This window comes from Theobroma cacao, chromosome 1, assembly GCF_000208745.1.
Source record: "Theobroma cacao cultivar B97-61/B2 chromosome 1, Criollo_cocoa_genome_V2, whole genome shotgun sequence".
NCBI lineage: Eukaryota > Viridiplantae > Streptophyta > Magnoliopsida > Malvales > Malvaceae > Theobroma > Theobroma cacao.
The window spans coordinates 9,213,321-9,233,816 of NC_030850.1; the positions used below are offsets into that span (position 1 = coordinate 9,213,321).

The following is a 20,496-nucleotide window of genomic DNA, read 5'->3' on the forward strand; positions in this document are numbered from 1 at the left end:
GAAAATGCCCCTGTGAGCCAGAAAGTAATATTTTATTGTTATGAGTTAGAAACAACTTATGATTTTTTGAAATGTGAGATTTAATAACTGTCACTCACTTGGGAGATGCAGAAGCTGATGCTAAGCCTTGCGGGGTTTCGATCGGCATTCGGGGTAATGAGTGCCTATCGGGACGTCGCGGCGGTTGTCACGGGCTCGATGGGAGTTCCGGGTCGTGACAGTTTATAACTATATAATTAATTAACTATGTAGACAATTATTTTTCATTATTGTGTGTAACTCTAAATATGTTTATAATTCTTTACTTTGAATACAAATAACTTTTTTCATTATTAACTCAAATAAATTCTTTTCTTATGTTAAAAATTATTGATATAATTATAATATTTTGAAAAATAAGATTAAAAAAATATTAATATAAATTAATATATATATATATATATAAAAGAATATTTAAAATTAAATATTAAAAAATTTTGATTGTAATGTTTTTTCAGCTTATACTTTTAAGTATTATAAAAAGATTAAGATAAGAGTTTTAGAATGTGATAGTGAAGATTAAACATTAATATGATATGTGGATAAAATTAGGTTAAAAATATTTTGTTCAAATATTTAACAGCCCATTTGGAGAAAGTGATGATTTAATCAAATATTAATATATGTAAATGTGTGATAAAATTGATATTATATTTAATAACATGAGCAATTTTTTTGTAATATTTTCAAATATTTGTAACTAATTTTAGTATTAGTTTTCTAAAATACTTTTAATCTTGTAATTTTATGAATATAAGTTAATATAAAATAAGAATTTTACTTGATAAATAAGTCAAACCAATTCAAATATAATGAAAAATATTAAAAACCAATTTAAACAGAAAGTTATGGTTTGTTGGTAAATTTATTTTTTAACATAACCTACTATTACACTGACATTTCATGAATATTGCACGTGTATTTCATGAGATCTGAAAAATAAAAAATAAAAAAAAATTTGCTTAAAATTCTTGAATCTAAGTGTAATATTATTTTTTATAAATCTAATTCAATATTTTGTGTTTAACTAAAATAGATAGTTGAACGAGAGTTTAAATTAATTTTCAAAAAGTCAAACCTTGATTACATAATTTGATATTACACTAAATATTATGAATGTTTCACGAACATTTTGTGAATATTAATATTGCATGTATACATTAATATTTATGTTGAAAAGAATGATTATGATTCAATGTCGAAGAAATGAAATTGGATACTTTTTTAACTTATACTTTTAAGTATAGCAAAAAGATAAAGATAAATGTTTGAGTATTAAATTGATGCATATGTTAAACATTAATATAACATGTGAATAAAATTGATGATTTTATCAAACATTAATATATATGTCACGACCCGGAACTCCTATCGAGCTCGTGACAACCGTCGCGACATCCCGATAGGCACTCATTACCCCGAATGCCGATCGAAACCCCGCAAGGTTTAACATCAGCTTCTGCATCTCTCCAGTGAGTGACAGTTATTAAATCTCACATTTCAAAAAAAATCATAAGTCATTTCCAAATCAAAACAATAAAATATTACTTTTTGACTCACAGGGGCATTTTCGTCATTTTTCTTCGAAAACACCAAAACTCGCCAAAAACATGGTGTAAAAGCTAAATATGTTCATACATACTTTAAATCAAATAACTGAAGAATAAAATTACTTTTACAGTGACACGTGGGCCCCCAACTAACCAAGAAGGTGTAGGGCTACGAACCTTTACTTTGTAGGATGTAACTTCGAGATTAATTCTCGTCTTAATCAACTATCAACAAATTGTCCTGAGCCTAAAAAATGGATAGGAAGATGGGTGAGATTATGATTACATAATCCTAGTGAGTAAACAATTACCATCAAAAGCATCTAAAGCCGAGTAGATGGAGACAATATAAAAACATTATATCTCAATAATGTTCATAACGCAAAATTTGTTTCAATCTATACCAAACAATTTATTTTCATCAAAATTTCTCGGCTTATGAATTTCTTAAACTTGGCCCCTGCCAAAATCATTCTCATGGGTACCTTCGTCAATGTATCCCACTGAAACCACCAAGGCTGTTCAATGACCCATACTCATAAACATGTTTTCACATCTAACACATAGTCGTTCCTTGGCGTTGACTGAGTCTCACTCTCACGTGGTGGCCCGAACGTGAGGTGCACTCAAATCATACATCAGGAGATACTACATCCAACATCTCCCCCCGGAGGTAGTTATATAATTGAGTTATCGTGCCCCTCTTATAGGCAGTCCACGGAAACCCCCACCACTGTAGTGACCGTTTAATATACCACAAGACCTATAAAATTTTCAGTAGCATAATATGACGAATAAAATTTAATCCAGTCTACCGAGACTAATCCAAAACTGTTCACATATTTCATGCCAACCCCAAAAATTTAGCCATCATGCTACCATAGTGTCATAAGCCCCAATTTCAATAACATATAAAATCATAAATTTCAACATAGTCTCCATATGCTCAATTTTCCCAAAACAATATTTGATTTCAAAACCAGTATAAATCTCATTTTTATTAAAAAAAATATTTTAATTGAAAAATATAATATTTTATAATTTAAACTCACCATTCAATAAAAGCATCAATCAAGTATAATTACTCTAGATATTTAAGACGATAAATTGTCCACTCATAGTATTAGGAGTAGAAATACTCTCATTTTCAGTCCGCAGGTACAATCTTTTACCCGTATCTAATGGCTCACCACCTAGCCATAATCCATGACACATATTCCAATTAAATTGTGTCTAACAGTCATAAGTTATTTTAAGCTCGATGTATATGCATGATATGAAATGAAAAATGCACGGGTAGCCATCTAGACCCGGTATTGGCCTAAGTCGATTTTTCATCCGATAAATTGGCCAATGCGTTCAATTTCACTCCAACTTGCTCCATTTCTTTTCCAATCCCTCAACTCACCAAACACAACTAATTAACACACAATTAGGCAAAATTTATCTTCACTTTTCTTCTTGGAACTTTCGGCCAACAATGGTACACTAACTCCGTAATTTTTCCTACTTAATTTTCTCTCCATGATTCATTAATTCCTACACCAAAAACTATTATTTCTTAATCAAATCACCTAGAATAACATCCCATTCTTCCTCATTATTCACTTAGAGAATTCGGCTATTGATGGGCACCAAACCTTTGGTGGTTTTCTTCACTTGTTTTCATGCTACACATCATTAATCACCTAAAAACACTAACATACCTAAAAATCAAACCAATCCAAGATCATTCTCTCTCCATACCCATTTTGACCAGCCATGAATTCATCATGAAAACATGTAATTTAACCATGGAAATTAAGGGAAAATGCATGGGTAAGGTAAATCACTAGCAAAATCAAAGAAATTTTACCTTTGCTTGATCAAATCCTTGAATTCCAACACTTTCTCTTTGATTTTTCCCACCTAGGATTTGTTCTTCCTTGGTTTCTCTTCTCTTCTGGTTTGGCTGATCACTATGGGACAAATGGGCTTATTTTTTGCTTTTTTATAAAGAAATAATAAAATAATAAAAACATGACACATGGCATTTCCTTATTGGTTCAAATTTTAAATATTTGACTTTTAATTCTTTAATTCTTCACCACACATTTCTCATGTTTATCCATTTCCATGATAAATAAAATCCCTTGGTCTTGACAAGTTTCGGGGGTGAAAATTTACCGATTTGCCCCCGGGGTGGTAAAATTACCATTTCGCCCCTGTACTCCAAATTATACCGAAATTAAAATTTTTCACTTCTAAACTTCAAATCATACTCCAATAAGTCAAATGGGGCCAAAAAATCTTTTCTAAAAATTCTCATTTTGTCCCCAAGTGGCAAATGACCATTTTGCCCTTAGATAGTGAAAATTTCGGTTTGACTCCAAATTGATCATCGAACTCTAAATTACCATTTTGAGTCATCCCTGAGCTGCGAAACTCTTAATTTCACCTTAAAATTCTTATTTGAATTAGTTCAAGGCTTAATCGATTTAATGGTAACATTAGGGGCAATATCGTCTTTTAACGATTTCTCAAACTTCCTAAATATGTAACCATTCTATTGAGTATGTAAATGACGTCGTAATTATTTTATAGAACAGGGTTTGACAATATATATATATATATATGATTTTGATAAAGTATAACATATCTAATAAAATAAGCAGTTTTTTTGTAATATTTTTAAAATACTTATACTTATTTTTGTTATTAGTTTTTTAAAATAATCTTTAAATTTAATTATAATTTTATAAAAATAAATTAATTATTTAATTCTGAATATAAACAACTTTTTTATACTGCTATTTAAGAAGATAATATTTTATATTTTGATATTTAAAAGCTTGGTTTTTTATGATTTTTTTTAGTTTATTTTGATTTTTGAAGAAAATATTTTTTAAAATTAAAAAATAATATCAAATAAGAATTTTAGTTAATAAATAAGTTTAACCAATTCAAATAGAATGTAAAATATTGAAAAATAATTAAAATAAAAAATATGGTTCGTTGATTTTTTTTTTAACATAATTTGGCATTGCACTAACACTTCACGAATGATTCACAAATATTGCACATATATTTCACATATATTAATATATGTGTCAAAAAGGATGCTTTTGATTAAATATTGCATATGCATATTTTACGTATATTAATATGGTCGAATGACACCAGATCCAATTACAGGGTGACTATTTGATGTAAAGAAACATTGTCGTCCAACTTGAGAGAAAGGAAAAAAATGAAAAAAAAATAAAAGTATTTTCAATGTTTCACGTTTGCCCGATAATGTTGTTCACTCATTTGAGACGAACTGTTCATTTCAAATATTAATGAAGTCGCATACAATTAAAATCAAAATTGTGAAAAAATAAAAATATTTTACCCTTACTTTTTGCCTCGCTGCTGACTTTGCTGGCAGCATGATATCTGGTTCATGATATCAGATCGTAAATTTTCTAGTACAATGCATAGCATTGAATACTTTATTTCTTGCTACTGAAAGATAGGACCACAGCTGAAAGTTTTAGTAAAAGAATTCAAACTCATTCTCCTAAAAGCAACCAAAAGGTGAAACAAGTTGATTCCTGTAGTGTGGAGTGGCATTTCCATCATAATTTCAGCACCAGAACCGTCACGACCTGATTTCACCTTTCAATTGCAAAAAAAAGGAACAAATTTAACAAGGGATTCTGTGTTGTATGAGCATCTTAACTGCACAAATGAGAAACTATGCAATCTCTGCCCATTCTGGCACTTGCTGAAAGAGTAGTGTATTTCAGGATTATGAAGCAAAATTTTATTTATAAAGCTCTGGAAAAAATTTAAGCAAAATCCAAGGACATTTGCACATGTGAACTACGAACAAAATTCGCAAGTAGAAGAAATAATCGCAAATTTTCTGGTATACATTTATGGGGAAAGAAAAAAATAGAAAGAATTCCCATGTGGGTGCATTATGGAGTAGCAGTGTAGAAGCAGAGGTGGGAGTAACTGCCATAAGTTTTCTTGTCTTGTATTACGAATGCAAAGTAGACATGTCAACAAAACTTCAGCTTGGATTGGGGGCTGCATAGATATGAAGATATGTTACACAACAGAAGCTACGTCCATTAGCAAAAACAACAGAAGCTACAAAACCTCACAAATTCTTAATTTTACTTTCTAACCATTGAAACATCACTTAAAATTACACAGAAAACTTGGTTATTTTTTTGTTGAAAAGGAAAAAGGCCGAAAGGATTTCAAAGAAAATTTAGAAACAAATCACTCCACATTGGTGCACACAAGGGTACTATTTAAATTTTCAATTCCCAAAAGACGTTATTTAGAAGAGTTAGAAAATATATAGTACAAAAAAAAAGTTTGACAATATGGTTAATTAAAATGACCATTGACAATCACCCCTTTATCTATGAGACTGAAAGACAAACAAGATCTGAAAAGGAAAGAAAATCTTGAGTACTTACCCTAGGTCCTCAGCTGAAATGATGGGAAGGGAATTCTTGGTTTCATTTTCTCAAAACCTTGGTTTTCTTCATTGAATGAACCAGATGCTGCTCCTGCTTTCTTCCCATGCCTGATATACTTTTCTTTGACATCTTGCTGTCAGAGGGTAGTTGAACTTGTTTCAACTTCATCTTGACCGATCTCACCATTGAAGACAACGCATGCTTCTCCTTTGATGGCAAACTATCAGATTTCTCCTGCTCAACCTTATTCATCCCAGGATCATCTGATGGGAACTGAGAATTTGCAGACATCTTCATGTCCTCCACAGCCAATTCTTTCTGTTCACCCTTCTGCAGCTTTTTTGCTATTTGCCGAGCGTAAGTTGCACTCCTGCAACAACCAAATTCCTATGCTTCAGCCAGGCACACATAACAAATAAAAGACCCAGAAACTCTTAGAATTAAAACTCATTGCAGTTTTATCATGTTGGTAAATTGACAGATTATTTCAGACAAGAAAGGAAGGCATAAACAATTTCCATATGCATTTGAGCCTTGTATGCCCTGGTTCTTTTATCTTACCTCTTACATCTCTTTTGAAACAAATTTAAATTTGTTTTCTGATAATTAACAATTTTCTGTTACCTTCTGAACTGTGGGTTGGTGGGATCCAATGCATAGAGAGGCGATGTAAAGAGAGCAGAAAATCGCGGATCATCGTCTACAATTGGTATTTTCTCCTCATCTAGAACTTCTTTTCCCTTATTCCCCTTAGCCTTTTTAGGCTTCAGATTGTATCCCTTAAGACCAGTGTCAGCTCCCTTGTCATCAGTGAGTAATAACTCAAGTTCTGCTCTGCTTGCTTCAGCTTCCTTCTCCATATCTTCATGTTGCTTTCCTTCTTTCTTACTCCTCTTAACAGAAGGCTCTTCAATGAAAAAGTCATCAGGTTCTTCTGTAGCTTCTATATCAGTCTCATGACTCTCATCCTCAGATGAATATTTAGATTTATTTTTCTTGCTCTTCTTTTTCTCCCATCTTTTCCTGAGATGGGCCTCCCAAACTGTTTCCGATTCCTTATCTTTCTTCTCTAAAATTCGCTTACTTATATCCTCCAGACCAGTATTGAAAGTGACTTCCATATCCTGGCCATTGTCCTCACCATCTCCATCAGAGCCATCACCAGACCGGAGTAAGGCACGGTATATATCTCTTTTTGTATTTTTCTTATCAGATTGATTCTCTGTGGTGTCTTCATTCTCATCATCATCACTTTCGCTCTCATCAGAAGCCAGAAACTCCTTTAATTCCAATTCAGCCAGCTGCATGAAAACAGATGCAGTATTAAATTAGAAAAATGTCAAGGAATGCCAAACAAAAAGGAGAGACAAGCAAAGATGATATTTCCTTGTTCTTGCCAGGACTGTTTCATTGTTTTCAACATCCTCAATATTTAGTCTAATGATTACAATCATCATTTTGTCAAAGTAAATAAATGAAGATAAAATAACACCGAAGGAAATCCAAAGAGTAAGAAAAGAAAGACTTTCAATACAATATAAACACAATTATCAGCCCTTATCCACCGTTTTAACTGCTAACATTGATAGAACCGAAAGAAAACATCTGACAATCACTTGGATAACAGAATGAATAAGCAATCTTAAATCTCATATTTGGAGAAAATCCTGAAAGCACCTTTTAAAAGGACCTACAAAGCCAACAAAGAAAAAAGTAAGACTGATTTGATGGTAATTTCATTTCATCTCCAAGGGAAATCTTGAAAGCACCTTCTATAAGGTAACTCCTAAACAAACGGAGTAAAATAAACTACATAAAAAACTTTAGGTGACATGTTTATTCAATTCCATCACTATGTCAGGAGAATGGAATACAAAAAACAGAAGCATGCAATGTCTTCAACTGAATTTCACAGATAATAGATGAATCATTACAAAGTAGCTCACTTCACAAATTAGGCACACTAACCTGTTCAGCATTGAATTTTCGTTTCAAAATTTTCCCACATTGAGGTTCATCTTCATCCAACGAAAGATGAATTTTACTTTGCTGCAGTGCTTGGGCATGGAAATTTAAACCCTCATAATTTGCAGGTGCCTGAACAAAGAAGATATTCACATTTTGCAGTCATTTATAGTTTCACTTAGTTCCTAAGCTACCAAATTAGTTGCCATTTAAAATAAAAATAACAATAGCATACAGAACTATTTTCTAGTTAAGTTCAATTTGCTTAGATCTCTTTCTAAAGGCAAAATATTCGGTAAAACCCTACAACTCATGCACGATACATAAGTGGGACAATGTAGTGGTCAAACAGATATACCTCCGTAGCAACATCACGAGGTGAATGTTTAAATTCCATTGAGTCAGGAATGAACTTCAAATCAAGCACATTTGATGACCTTTCAAACTCAGCTCCATCACAAGCTTTGTACAAGTAATCTGCTGTAGCACTCGAATCGTATTTGACTACTGCATAGTAGTACCTGGAAGGACAATAAATAATGAACATAAATAAAAAGAAAGGTACAACACCATTTCCAAACATACACATGTTTATTTGAAGAGATATAAATTACCTTGAAGTTAAACAAACCAAAGCAACCAACACCTAATGTAGAAATATAGCTTAAGAAAATGAAGCTTAAAAAAATATTGTCCAGATTGCACATGTCAATGTTCCAACAATTCATTGGTCAACAAGTGTCACAACAAATGATGAAGAAACAGTAAAAGAAATAAGGAAAGAAAACAGATAACATTGAAACAGTAAAAATGAGAGTGAAAGGTAATCACCTTAGCCTATTTCTCTCATATGCACGCAATTTCTCATTATCAATTTCTTCATCACCAACTTCATCATTTTCCTCATTTTCATCATCAAACAGCCCTACTGGTCCATGAATTTCTTCCTCTTTCATACAGTGAAGTCCAAACTCGGATGGATAAACAGCCACTGACATAATTTGTCAATCTTTAGGGAGAAATGAGCTTAACATTACATACAAGTCAACAGCCTATGTATCGAAAAGGGCAAAAAATAAGTCAGAAGTCAAAGCTAAATTGTGGTTGTTTTTACTAACAAATTACAACCCTGTATAGCATAACTGATCATAACAAATATGAGAAGATGTAATTCATGGATATGGCTCAGCTCTATAATATCTTATACCATAAAAACTCTACTACAATTTTAAATTTCTAGCTTTCACCAGCAGTAAAGAATATAGACGTGAGAACTGAGAACCCATATTGACTTCAGAAAGCAGCATAATTGATTCTTCATACAAAGGTCACAAAAGTTGCAATGCCCAAGATACTTGCATGACAACCAAAGGCTAACATATTGAGCAATCTTTTCCCCATAAAAGGTATTGCATGCTCTTTGGTTTCGATGTTGACTCAAAAAGAACAAGGAAACACCATAATAGGAAGAAAAATTCTTTTGATGGAAGTATCTTAATTGATCTAAGTTCATGGAGTTTTTTTTTTTTAAATTCTCTTTTAGTCAATTTTTTAATTGAATGAAATCAACTGAAACAGGTATCATTCATACCATAAGAAATCATATTTAAATTACAACTAATTTTAGAAAACAATCAATATAAAGATGGTATCCATTGAATGGAAATATGACATATCTCTAATTGGATCTATCCTTTGCTGTTCTACAACCTCACCCTCTCATTCCATTGACTTCAACAGTGACATGATGAATTGAATTGACATACTAAGCATATGAATGCAGGTACCATGATATACAAAACCTTATCACATAAACAGGACAAATTGCCAAGAACATTTTTTCTGTCAAAGAAACTCTAATTTCACATCATGCTTTAGGTTTGTGGCAACCCAAAAATATACTTTCGCATTCAAATAAATAACTTGAAGGAAAAATTTTAATAGCTATTAATTGGAATACTATATCAACTCACAATATTTTATTGGCCATCACCATTTCGAGAACAATTTAAGGGTTTAATAGTGGCTAGAAACATCTATTGATTGGTGTTATATGCACAATTTGACCCATTGCACTATTATTTTGCTTTTAACAAAAAGAAGAGGAATGATATAATTCAATTGTAAACTCCAACAACATACCTTAACATGCCTCCAATCCATATTAACAATAGCAAGCCAGCGGGTTTCCTTTTCAATCATTGGGACATTTTCTTCCTGGGACGTAATCAGTAAAAACAATTTAAAAATTGCAGTGAAATCCAAGAACAACAAGCACTATTAGCGAATGACAAAGCTTTTAGAAGCTTATGAAAGAGTTTAACTTTGCAAAGTAGATTTTATAGAGCTCAAAATTCTGCTTCTTCAACTCTTCAGTAATACTTTTTCACTTTTGTCCTTTTAACCAGAAAACACAAATTACTAAGATTAACACTAATATAAAAACTAAAATGAAGGTATTAAAGATCAAATAGATTCAATATCATGATTCATTTCCTTGTACCTATTTTGAAAGCAACCAAATGAACAAATTAAATGCAATGATCAATCAATTCATACCAAAATATCATAAACAAAGATTGGAAAACACTACCTGCATTTTTGGCTCTCAATCCTCGTAATTATATCAATATCTTCCTCTTCAGTAGTGGAACCAGATTCTGATCCCTCCTCTTCTGACTCCCCATCATTGTCCTTTTTCGAAATTTCACTGCTCTCACTCTCCACATCAACCTCCTCACTATCATCCCCTCCACTTAAGACATCGTTTTTTCTCTTCTCTTCTTCTTTGTCTTCGAGATGATAATAATGGCAAAGAGAGTTCTGTGAGTTTTCCTTCTTAGGCTTCCCTCGCTTATCCAAAGGAGCTGAAGATGAAGAAAATCTCTTGTTACTAAACATCCGATTGAAACGGGAATCAATGACAACCTTCGTCTTGTGCTTTGGAACCTTCTGAAACCGAAGGTCAGAGTGTAGGGATGCAAATCGAGCGCCTGTGATGATCTTGCCACTGCCACTTCCATTTTTTTTGCTGTTGCTACCTTGTGGCAAGAGTATAGAATCAGGTTTGTTCTTGTTCCTTTTCTTACTCTTGGCCCTCTGGTCTTTGTTTTTGGATCCCATGGATAATTCTATTTCTAGGGTTGCTCCACTCGCTGCTGCTCTACAAATAAAGAATTTAAATAAAAACTTTTTCAAAGAAAAATCAGATATGATTGTCCCCAAGCCCAAACATAACATCATATCCATAGCTTAATTCAGAAAAAGGCGTAACATAACTTAATTCCCTTTCAAGTTTTAATGAAGAAAAAGAATCATCAAGCAACATTTAAGTAGTTGAAGTGGGGAACCAAGACACCTCACCTGGGGAAAATGCAAAGACTAGGACCGGAACAAGCCGAAACGAAAAGAAACGAGAAAGTCGCCGCTTCCTGCTCGCCTGCTGCGAAGCTAGTCTTCCTTCACCTATCGCCGCTTGGTGGCGGAGGAGATGACAAGCGTAAAGTGCCGGTGGGGTGTGTTGGTGTGGTTCAGCTTGAAAGGATGGAGAAACAAATTTGAAGTTGAAGCCTGACCGAGTGATGCACTCAACTGAGGCCTCAAGGGAAAAGGAAAAATTGGAGAAGGAAGAGGGTCGACTATGCCACTGCCTAATGAAATTTAAAAGAAGAAAAAAATCGAGTGTAGTGCAAATTTTGGGCCACGTGGGACTGTGGGCGGCTATCTTATGGGTGTAGCGGCCCGTCTGAGAAATAAAAATTCTGGCTGGTTTCATTCAATTTTGAACCTATTATGACTTTACTGTCTACGCATATATGTTAATATTGTCTAAAAAATATTATTGAAATACACACATTTGATTCAACAATAAAACTATTTTCTTATTCAACATGTTAAATTCAAATTCTTTTTTTCTTTAAATAAAAAACGTATTACCAACATCATGACATATGCATTATAGTGAATGATATATATATATAAAGCTAGTTTTAGTCATAATCTACCACTTTTTTAAAAGTATTCATATTCTAACAATAATTAACTAACAAATACTATTGTAATATAATTTTAATTAAATATTATAGTTTAATTAGTTAATAATATTATATTATAACTCTAACTAGATAATTTGTACAATTATCTTAATAAAAATTATTTCAATCCAAATAAATATTTTTGCAACTAGTAAAAATCTTCTTTACGAACGTAACAAACCAATGCCGAGTATATGAAAAAAATGAAGTTTTGTTTAAATGACAAGGAAGAGATCTAAAATCATTAGGTCTCAAGTACAAATTTTACCGTGTGTAGAGTTGGTCGTTAATTTATTTAGTTTATTAATTAGTTTTTTATATTGAAAGTAATATTAATATTATATTTGTTGAAAATTGTATATTTGCAATATAATTTCAAGTATGATTATCATTAAAAAAAAAAAGATGAAGGAAGATATTCTGGAAAAAAAAAAGGGAAGATATTAATGTACCAAAAAAAAGGAAAATAAGGGAAGATTCTAAATGACTTGTAACTTTATATGGTGTAATTATTAATAGTATTTACTAGTTTTTAAAAACAATTAGTAGGCAAAAACGATAAATGAAAAAAAAATCTGATCCTCTGAAGAAGAGGAAGAAGAAAGGAAGGATGAGCCTTCTCCAGCAACCAGAACACATTCATCATATATTCAGGAGCACCTAGGGAACAGTAACGGATGCAGTTCCTTTAAACTCAGGCTGCAATGTAATCAACTTCACCAATCCATCACTAACGCAGTTCGCAAAAGGATTTAACATTGTTAAGAGTTTAATTGATTGTAAATAATTGATTCTAATAAAAAGATGAAGACTAAAATGATAGGTCTAATTAAGTACATGAATTTCTATTTTAACTACTATACTAATATAAGTTAAGGGTGGAGATTATAAATGCTAATAGTTATACATCGCAAAAACTATAATTTTTCATCACATTTTATTTTGCATTGAAACTTTAAACCATAAGATTTTAATCACAAAATTTCAAATTGTAATTTTTTCATCATAAATGCAGTGCCAATTTATACCTCAACCAGTAACAACTAGTCATGTACATGCCCGGGTTGAGCTTATTGGACCCCCTTTTTTAAAGTCAAGTGCGAGTCTGGCACGACCTACCCATATAATTATTATTTTATATTAAATTAATTAAATATTATTTTATTTTAATATATTTTAAATATTTTAAGTATATTTTAGAATTAAAATTAAATAAAAATATTTATTATTTATTAATAAAAAATATAATCAAGTAGAGCTGAACCGAGGGACCTGAAAATCTATATTCAAACCCGAACTAAAGTCAAGTTAAAAAACAGTTGTTTGGCATAGTGTGTATAATCGTACGTATACAAAACAGAACAGCACGCTAGAATTGATGCTACTTTTTAGTCATTTATTAAATTTTAATCAATTATGATTTTACTTCTATGGTTTAATTTTATTTTATTTTATAATTACTTTCTAAAATTTACAAAGTAAATAATAAAAATTAATTATTTAACACAATAATATAATAAATTTATAGTCAAATGAACACATAATAAGTTTATTAGTTTATGTTGCATTTGAAATTTAAATTTAGTTTTCAAATTTTTTATTTCAAAATCTTATGTTTGTATGAATTTAGAATTTAATATTCAAATTCCTTTTTCCTTTTCGCATTTAGTCGCTCCGATAATATACCATTTTTATTAAAAAAAAAAACATAATCTTGGCTCTTGGGGATCTTATCGAAGTGTCTGTGTTGTAAGGGGCAGGAACAAAACGCAGCGCTTCCAAGCGGAGCGACGTCGTTCAAGTTTAAGCAGTACCAGCTAGTACAGGAACTTAAGATGATCAATCCCGAATGCGAAAAGCAATTGGTTGGTTTTCATTTTATACATTTTCTCCCCCAATTTTCCAGAAGTGATTTTCGTGTTGGCGAAAATGGAAGCATTGGGCGGTAATGGCGCCTTTTGGGGGTGGACCCTTCCAGATATAAGAAGCAAGAAGAAGCGGTTTCAATCAAAGTCGAAGTCCTCAGATTCAACGGCGGAGGCAACCGGCGCTGGCGGTTACCGTTTACCGTTGAAGCAAGCTGTGACGGCCGCCTCACTCGCTCTAACGGGTGACACTATTGCCTAACTCAGCGACCGCTGGAGAAAACAAAAACAGTCCCTCTCTGGTTCCAGTGATACAAGTAAGGTCAGTTCCTCTCTAAATTTTGGTACTTACGCGTCTGGAATTTTTTGCCTTGGTGGTGAACTTTCATATTTTTTGGATCGGTAGATTTAGCATTTTATGTTATTGAGGTCTTGTGATTATTAATGTTACTAGTCATGGTTTTTTGAATTCAAAGTTTTGCTCTATTTGGTTGCTAAGAAAAATGTTGGGAAGTATTGTCTGGGTTCAATCAACATTTGAAATCAAGGGGAATCGAATTTTCATGCCCATTAAACTTATAATCATTGCAATCTTTGAGGGAAACTGTATCAGTAAAGTTGTTTGAATTCCCAGGTTTGTCATCCATATGTGTGTCGACTAATGAAGTATATCTATGAAATGTAGTTGTTATGATGAGTTTTAGGGAGTGGGTTGGTATTAGTGCCAAAGATATTGGTGAAAGAGTCTGCTGGCAGTAGCCTAAAGGTGTTTAGAAGGCATGCAGCATGGTGACGTTCTAATGCCGGAGCCTTAATTTGGCACTTGTGCTTTTGTAGTTCATATTAAGTATTAAATTTATATTTCTTTACTTTCTTTTAAACATTATATTGAAGTTGCAGGTTCTTATTCTATTCTCTGTTTTCTTGAGTTTTAATTGTTAGGTATCTTCATAATTTTATAAATTGCTGGAAATTGCAGATTTTGAGTCTAGATCTTACCCTGGGTTTTCTTAATGCTACTGGGTTTTGTTTTAAGTTATCTGTAAGTATTTGTTAAAGTCCTTAGTCAACCAGGGATGCTAGGAATCTATATAAATCAATGGACTTTTTCTGTTGAGATATATATTATTATCAAATAATGTCTAGCATTATTGCTCTTGTGATTGTATGATGCAACTTGGATGTGACTTCCAAGGAATCCTAAGTGTGAAGCTTGGAGATTTCTTCTCTTCTTCTCTTTAGGTTGCTCGATTTATTTTTTTTTCCTCAAGAACTCAGATCAGAAAATTGCCTTAAACCCTAATTACTAGCTGCCCTACATCAACTGGAGTTGAGAAGTTAGCCCATTTGTCTAAACTTAGGTGTTGTTTGATAAACTGAAAAAATTCAACAAAAAAGAATCAAGTACTGAATTTATAGTTTTGAAAAATTTAAGTATTGAATTTTTAATGTATAAATCATTTGACGATCTACTGAAAAATTATATACTAAATAGAGTTTTGTTGATATTTTCCTAAGCATTTTACATTAGTAAAAGTCAAAATGAAAAATAAATAGTTGAAAAGGAAAAAAATATAATGTTAATGTAATTAAATGACAAATTTTTTTCTTGAATAATAATGGTTGAATACATTAAGTAGATTTAACTACTTAATATTTAGACTCTTTTTCATTGAAAATTTTCCATTTAAGTTGGTTCTATAATGAGTTATCAATTGCATTTAAAAAAAATTAAAACATTGATAATTTTCATTTTCAATGGTTTATCAAAGACACCCATAGTTTTGGTACTGGTAGGTGACAATGTGTGGCAGTTTAGATGATCAGCTTCAATTTCAATGAAATGACTGGCTTCAGATATTTAGCAGATCCTTGGTGATTTGGACTTTAGATGGCTCAAATTGCTGAAAGTGGATCTACCTAGAATACTCCAAACAGTTAGGAATGTTGTTTTGGAGCATTGGACTGCATATTCATGTGACATCCTATAAGTGGTAGGGGGTGGGGATGGGGGAGTATTGATTGCATTTATCACCAATGAATCATCTTCTCTTTGTGTGCGTGTGTTTGTGTGTGTGTGTATGTGTTTTTTTCTTTTTAAATTTCTTATTTTTGACCAAACTCGTACATTTTGTTAAGATGCTTGTCTATTATAATGACTTGAGTATTGCCAGTGCATTTGACAGTTTTAATTTGTATTTTAACTAATGTCCATCTCAGGATATCATGTCAAGCATCGTGTCACACCATGATTAGCTTCGTGCCTTGCGGATGACTTCTTATGGGTTTCTTTTCTATGGCCCTGGTTCATATGCATGGTATAAGTATCTGGATTATTGTTTGCCACATCAGACAGCACAAAACCTAATGCTGAAGGTACATTTCTTTCGATTTGATTGTTTAGCTTTCATATGGATTTAAAGGTTAGAGAGCAACTCGATTAGGACAAAACTTTATGATATTTAGTTCTTGCAGGTTTTAATAAACCAGATAGTGCTTGGTCCATGTGTGATTGCTGTTGTCTTTGCATGGAACAATTTATGGCTAGGGAAGCTCTCACAGCTCCCAAATAAATATCAGAAGGATGCTTTTCCGACACTATTTTACGGTAAAACCTCTTTTGAAACAAAATGCGTATTGGCCTGATAAAAATATCTTGCTTCTGTGTAATTTGATTTTTATCTTTGATTCTTATGCAGGATTTAGGTTTTGGATCCCTGTCAGCATGTTGAACTTTTGGTAAATCTGTCTTTATTAGTATTATCTATCTATTCTAGTTGGCACTGAATCATGGTGGGAGAGATTTGTTTAGTATGTGAACAACTCTAATGTCGAAACAAGTAGTTTTGACCCACATATTTCCTATGCTATTTTATTTTACTAATAGCTTCTAGATGATGGATTATTGGGATATTGAGTTATTGGAATTGGATTTTCACCTTCTTTGTTTCCTCTCTTCTTTTCAACCTCTAATTCTGATTCTCCATTGCTTCCTCTTTTCTGCGTATTTCTGTGTTTCTTTCCCTCTAACCTATTTCTCTCTTTTTCACCTTACCTGTGTTCTATTGATTTCTTATTAATTCCTTATGTTTTCTTGTTTTCATTGGTTATTTTGACATTCCATTTTTGATAATCTATCTTTGGCGCAAACCCGAAACATTGTCTGAAAATAGCTAGTGCCTAGTTGTTAATTGATTGGGTGCTTTTATTGTGTTATTTTAACATGCTTGTGCAATCTATTTGGTGGGTTGACAGGGTGGTCCCTCTTCAAGCCCGTGTTGCTTTCATGTTGACAGGATCCATTTTTTGGAACTTTTTCTTGTCATCAACCATGAGCAAGTAGATTCAACTGCACCAAGGATTGATAAATTATGTGGTCAGCTAGCGATATTCAAGCCTGAGGTATTTTTAATTTCTGCTCCCAGTTTACTTGCATTGAGCTTATTGGTATTCCATGGTTTACTTCTATCTTTGTTTATATGATAACTTATTGCTAACCTGAAATCTGGCAGAATTCTAGTCAAAAGAGACGTGGGAAATAGAAGTCATGATTTTTGCCATTTTTTCAAAATGTGATTTTGTTCACAGATTGCGTTTCATGTCTGAGATATCGAAGTAGTATGAATTTATGTACTTAGCAAATACAAAACTGACGATACTTAATTTGTTGTGAACACAGAATCATGTGATTTAATGGCAATTTTGTGCCTTTGCTGTTATGCCTCTCTTGTTCTTAATATTATTTTTTCTTTAAATGTTTCTTGAGAATGGACTACTCTGATTTCAGCATTGGAAAGGAATTTTTGTCCCTATTCTTCCCATAGAACTGGAAATGATTTTAATTGCTTTAGGTATTGTTCAGATTAATCTCATATTTTTTATTTTGCTACATTTGAATGAGTCCAAGTGGGAAGGAGGGATTTGAACTTGTATCATCGTAAATATTTTACGACAAAATTTGCTGAAAAGACCAGATTCTGCTGAACAGGGGCATAGTTTTGCGACTAATATTGTTAATGATGTTATACTGTTCTGTTTTGCCTTTCTAATAATTTTAGTTGTTTAAGAATTGACACTGAAATTTCTGAGAATCTTTTCCATACCTACATGGCTTTATTTATCAAAAATTGCCTTCATCATTACTTTTTTGCTATCACACGAGAAGAATTCCGTATCACCAATGATGCTAACCATACCTCGCTAGCCTTACCTAAAGTGTGGAAAACAAAATTATACATGCCCAGAGATGTATCAAAAACCTATTCAAATCACGCCACCGGATGACCTAAAGATCACGTGGTTATGGAGAGGCATATGAATATCTTTCCTATAGATACTTCATGTATTATTGCTTTATGGAGAACCTGGTTGATTTTTCCTAAGCAAAAGCCATTTCTCTGACGGAAAAGGCATGCTAATTGTTTGACAGAGAACTCCTCGTTATAAGACCCTGGTTCTAAATTTTTACGGTAGAGTTATAATGGGGATATATTAAGATGTAATTTGGCTTAGCTTTTTGTTTTTCCTTTATTAACATTCCACGTATTGTTGGTTTATTTAGCCTTTTTTTGTACTTCATTTTATGCGTTGGACTCTTGAATCTGAGTCAATTAAAATTTGGGAGTAAAAGGTGCCCTTGAAAGCTTTGATGCCAGTTAGCCACTGGATGTTGATTTAGCAAAAAAGCATTGTAAGATTTGGATATCTATACCTCTATATTAAAAGAAGCCCCGAAAGGCTTCTCAGAGGTAGACAAGTGGCACTCTTTATGTATCTCTTATTTGAATGTCTTTGGAAATTTTCTTGCCATCTTGGAAGGATAGGACAATCAGCAATGCGATCCAGATCATTAATTTTGGTGCCAAAGAAAACGAATTAACGAGTCTAGAGAGTTGTAATAGAACATGAATTTCCTCCAAAAAATTGAAGTTGGATCATATAAGATTTTGAGAAAAAAAACTGTAGCTTTTGTAAAAACTGCAGATGCGTTTTGGGGACTAAAAGCAGAATTTGGATAAAATAGTTGGGAATCAACAACTGTTGAAAGACTTTAGCCTTTTCAGAACTTTCCTTAGGATTAACCCTCCCCATTATTTAGGTGAAATAAAGTCCAATATTAACTAATAATTAATTGTAGCACAAATAATGGCAACACTTACATCAGTATTCTTACACGTGCATATAATTTCGTCTCTCTATGCATAAATGAAGTTAATGTGAAGGACTTCTTAATTACTTGTCCAACCTTCCCTCGTGTTTTGTTCTGTGGGTTAGAATGTTGAAAGCTTATAAAAATACTATACAATAGCAAAAGATAGGGGTGTATTAATGAGCATAACTAAATGAGTCTATAAATAAACTAACAAATATTAGTAAAAATGAAGAAAACCTACAAGTTTCATTTCTCATTTCATATGCAGAAAAGCAGATTACATGGAAATTAAACCAAACAAGAAAGAGATCAGCAGAAAAGATACACAGTGACCAAGATTTTATGAAAGGCTTAGTCTTCGGGGGCTTCAGTGGGCAATGAGCTCTCCCAATTCTATCAAGGAGAATGGCTTGGAAAGTGGAGGCAATTGAGTTGTAAGTGCGGAAGAAATATTTTGCATGGTTGGTCAATTTTGTGGATTAGCATGCAAACATGCAAGTGCTAGTTGTACAGTAGAGACCACACCTTCTGCAACTCGACTTCTGGGAGGTCGGAGGCGTTAGTCTACCACATCACTCAGCAATGTATGGCGAGTGATCAGCGATGAGGATGAGGATGAAAACAGAGCCAAGATGAGATCACCAGGATGATTGCCTCTCATTATCTCAAGTGTTAGAACGCCAAAGCTGTAGACATGACAATTATCGTTCACTTTCGTTGTGTAAGCCAGCTTTGCAAAAACATTGGTCATATATTGTTTTGAAAATATAGTTTAAAACTGTATCACGAAATTGCATTTTTAGCTTCTTTTTTATTAACAAAATAATAACTCTCTTAAACATGATGATTTAGCGAATGATTCTCATTAAAAATATTTGTATAAATCAATTATACATATAAAGGGACTTGGAGAGAAAGATGCAAACCTGAAGCCATATATCCCAAAGTTCCTGCAACTGCAAGGGAGGTTAAGCTAGAAGAATTAGGCTTTAAAAAGTTGGTCGTGCCAAAATCAGAGACATGAGCTTCGACTTCTGAATCCAGGAGAGCGTTTTTGCTAGAAATGTCACGGTGAATTATTGGAGGTGAGCAATCATGGTGCATATAGAACAGAGCATTAGCCACCCCTTTCACAACATTCAGCCTCCTGATCCAATCCAATTCCATTGCTTGGTTCTCATTGATTAGTATCACTCTCTGTAAAGGGTAATCTTGTGATAGGGAGAGGAAGTGTTGCAAACAAGTAAGAGGACGTGCCAGAGGAGGCAGAGAGGAAGATTGAAGCAGTTCCTGAAGTAATAAGTGTTGTGACAGGTGGAAGACAATAAGAAAAGACTTAAAGAGACTTAGAGAGTACAAGATAATTAGAGAGAGAATTTAGAGAGAGAAGCTCTCCAATTGAGAATGTGTTAGGAGGGGCCAAAAAAGAGT

General features: G+C 32.8%; 2 protein-coding genes and 1 pseudogene across 2 annotated transcripts; 1 reads left to right on the forward strand and 2 right to left on the reverse strand.

Moving 5' to 3' along the window:
- On the reverse strand, positions 5,354 to 11,645 carry LOC18601386 (annotated as a pseudogene).
- On the forward strand, positions 13,833 to 17,632 carry LOC108660606 (protein Mpv17). The gene is given in 6 exon segments (XM_018114821.1): positions 13,833 to 14,235; positions 16,134 to 16,289; positions 16,389 to 16,521; positions 16,613 to 16,652; positions 17,169 to 17,315; positions 17,426 to 17,632. Coding segments are annotated over 5 exon segments (675 nt in total). The 5' UTR covers positions 13,833 to 13,977; the 3' UTR covers positions 17,257 to 17,315; positions 17,426 to 17,632.
- LOC18601389 (LRR receptor-like serine/threonine-protein kinase FEI 2) lies at positions 19,293 to 20,274 on the reverse strand. The gene is made up of 2 exons (XM_018120995.1): positions 19,992 to 20,274; positions 19,293 to 19,751 (listed from the first exon to the last, which is right to left on the reverse strand). The coding sequence occupies exons 1-2, from the start codon at positions 20,230 to 20,232 to the stop codon at positions 19,738 to 19,740; spliced, it is 255 nt and encodes an 84-aa protein (XP_017976484.1). The 5' UTR covers positions 20,233 to 20,274; the 3' UTR covers positions 19,293 to 19,737.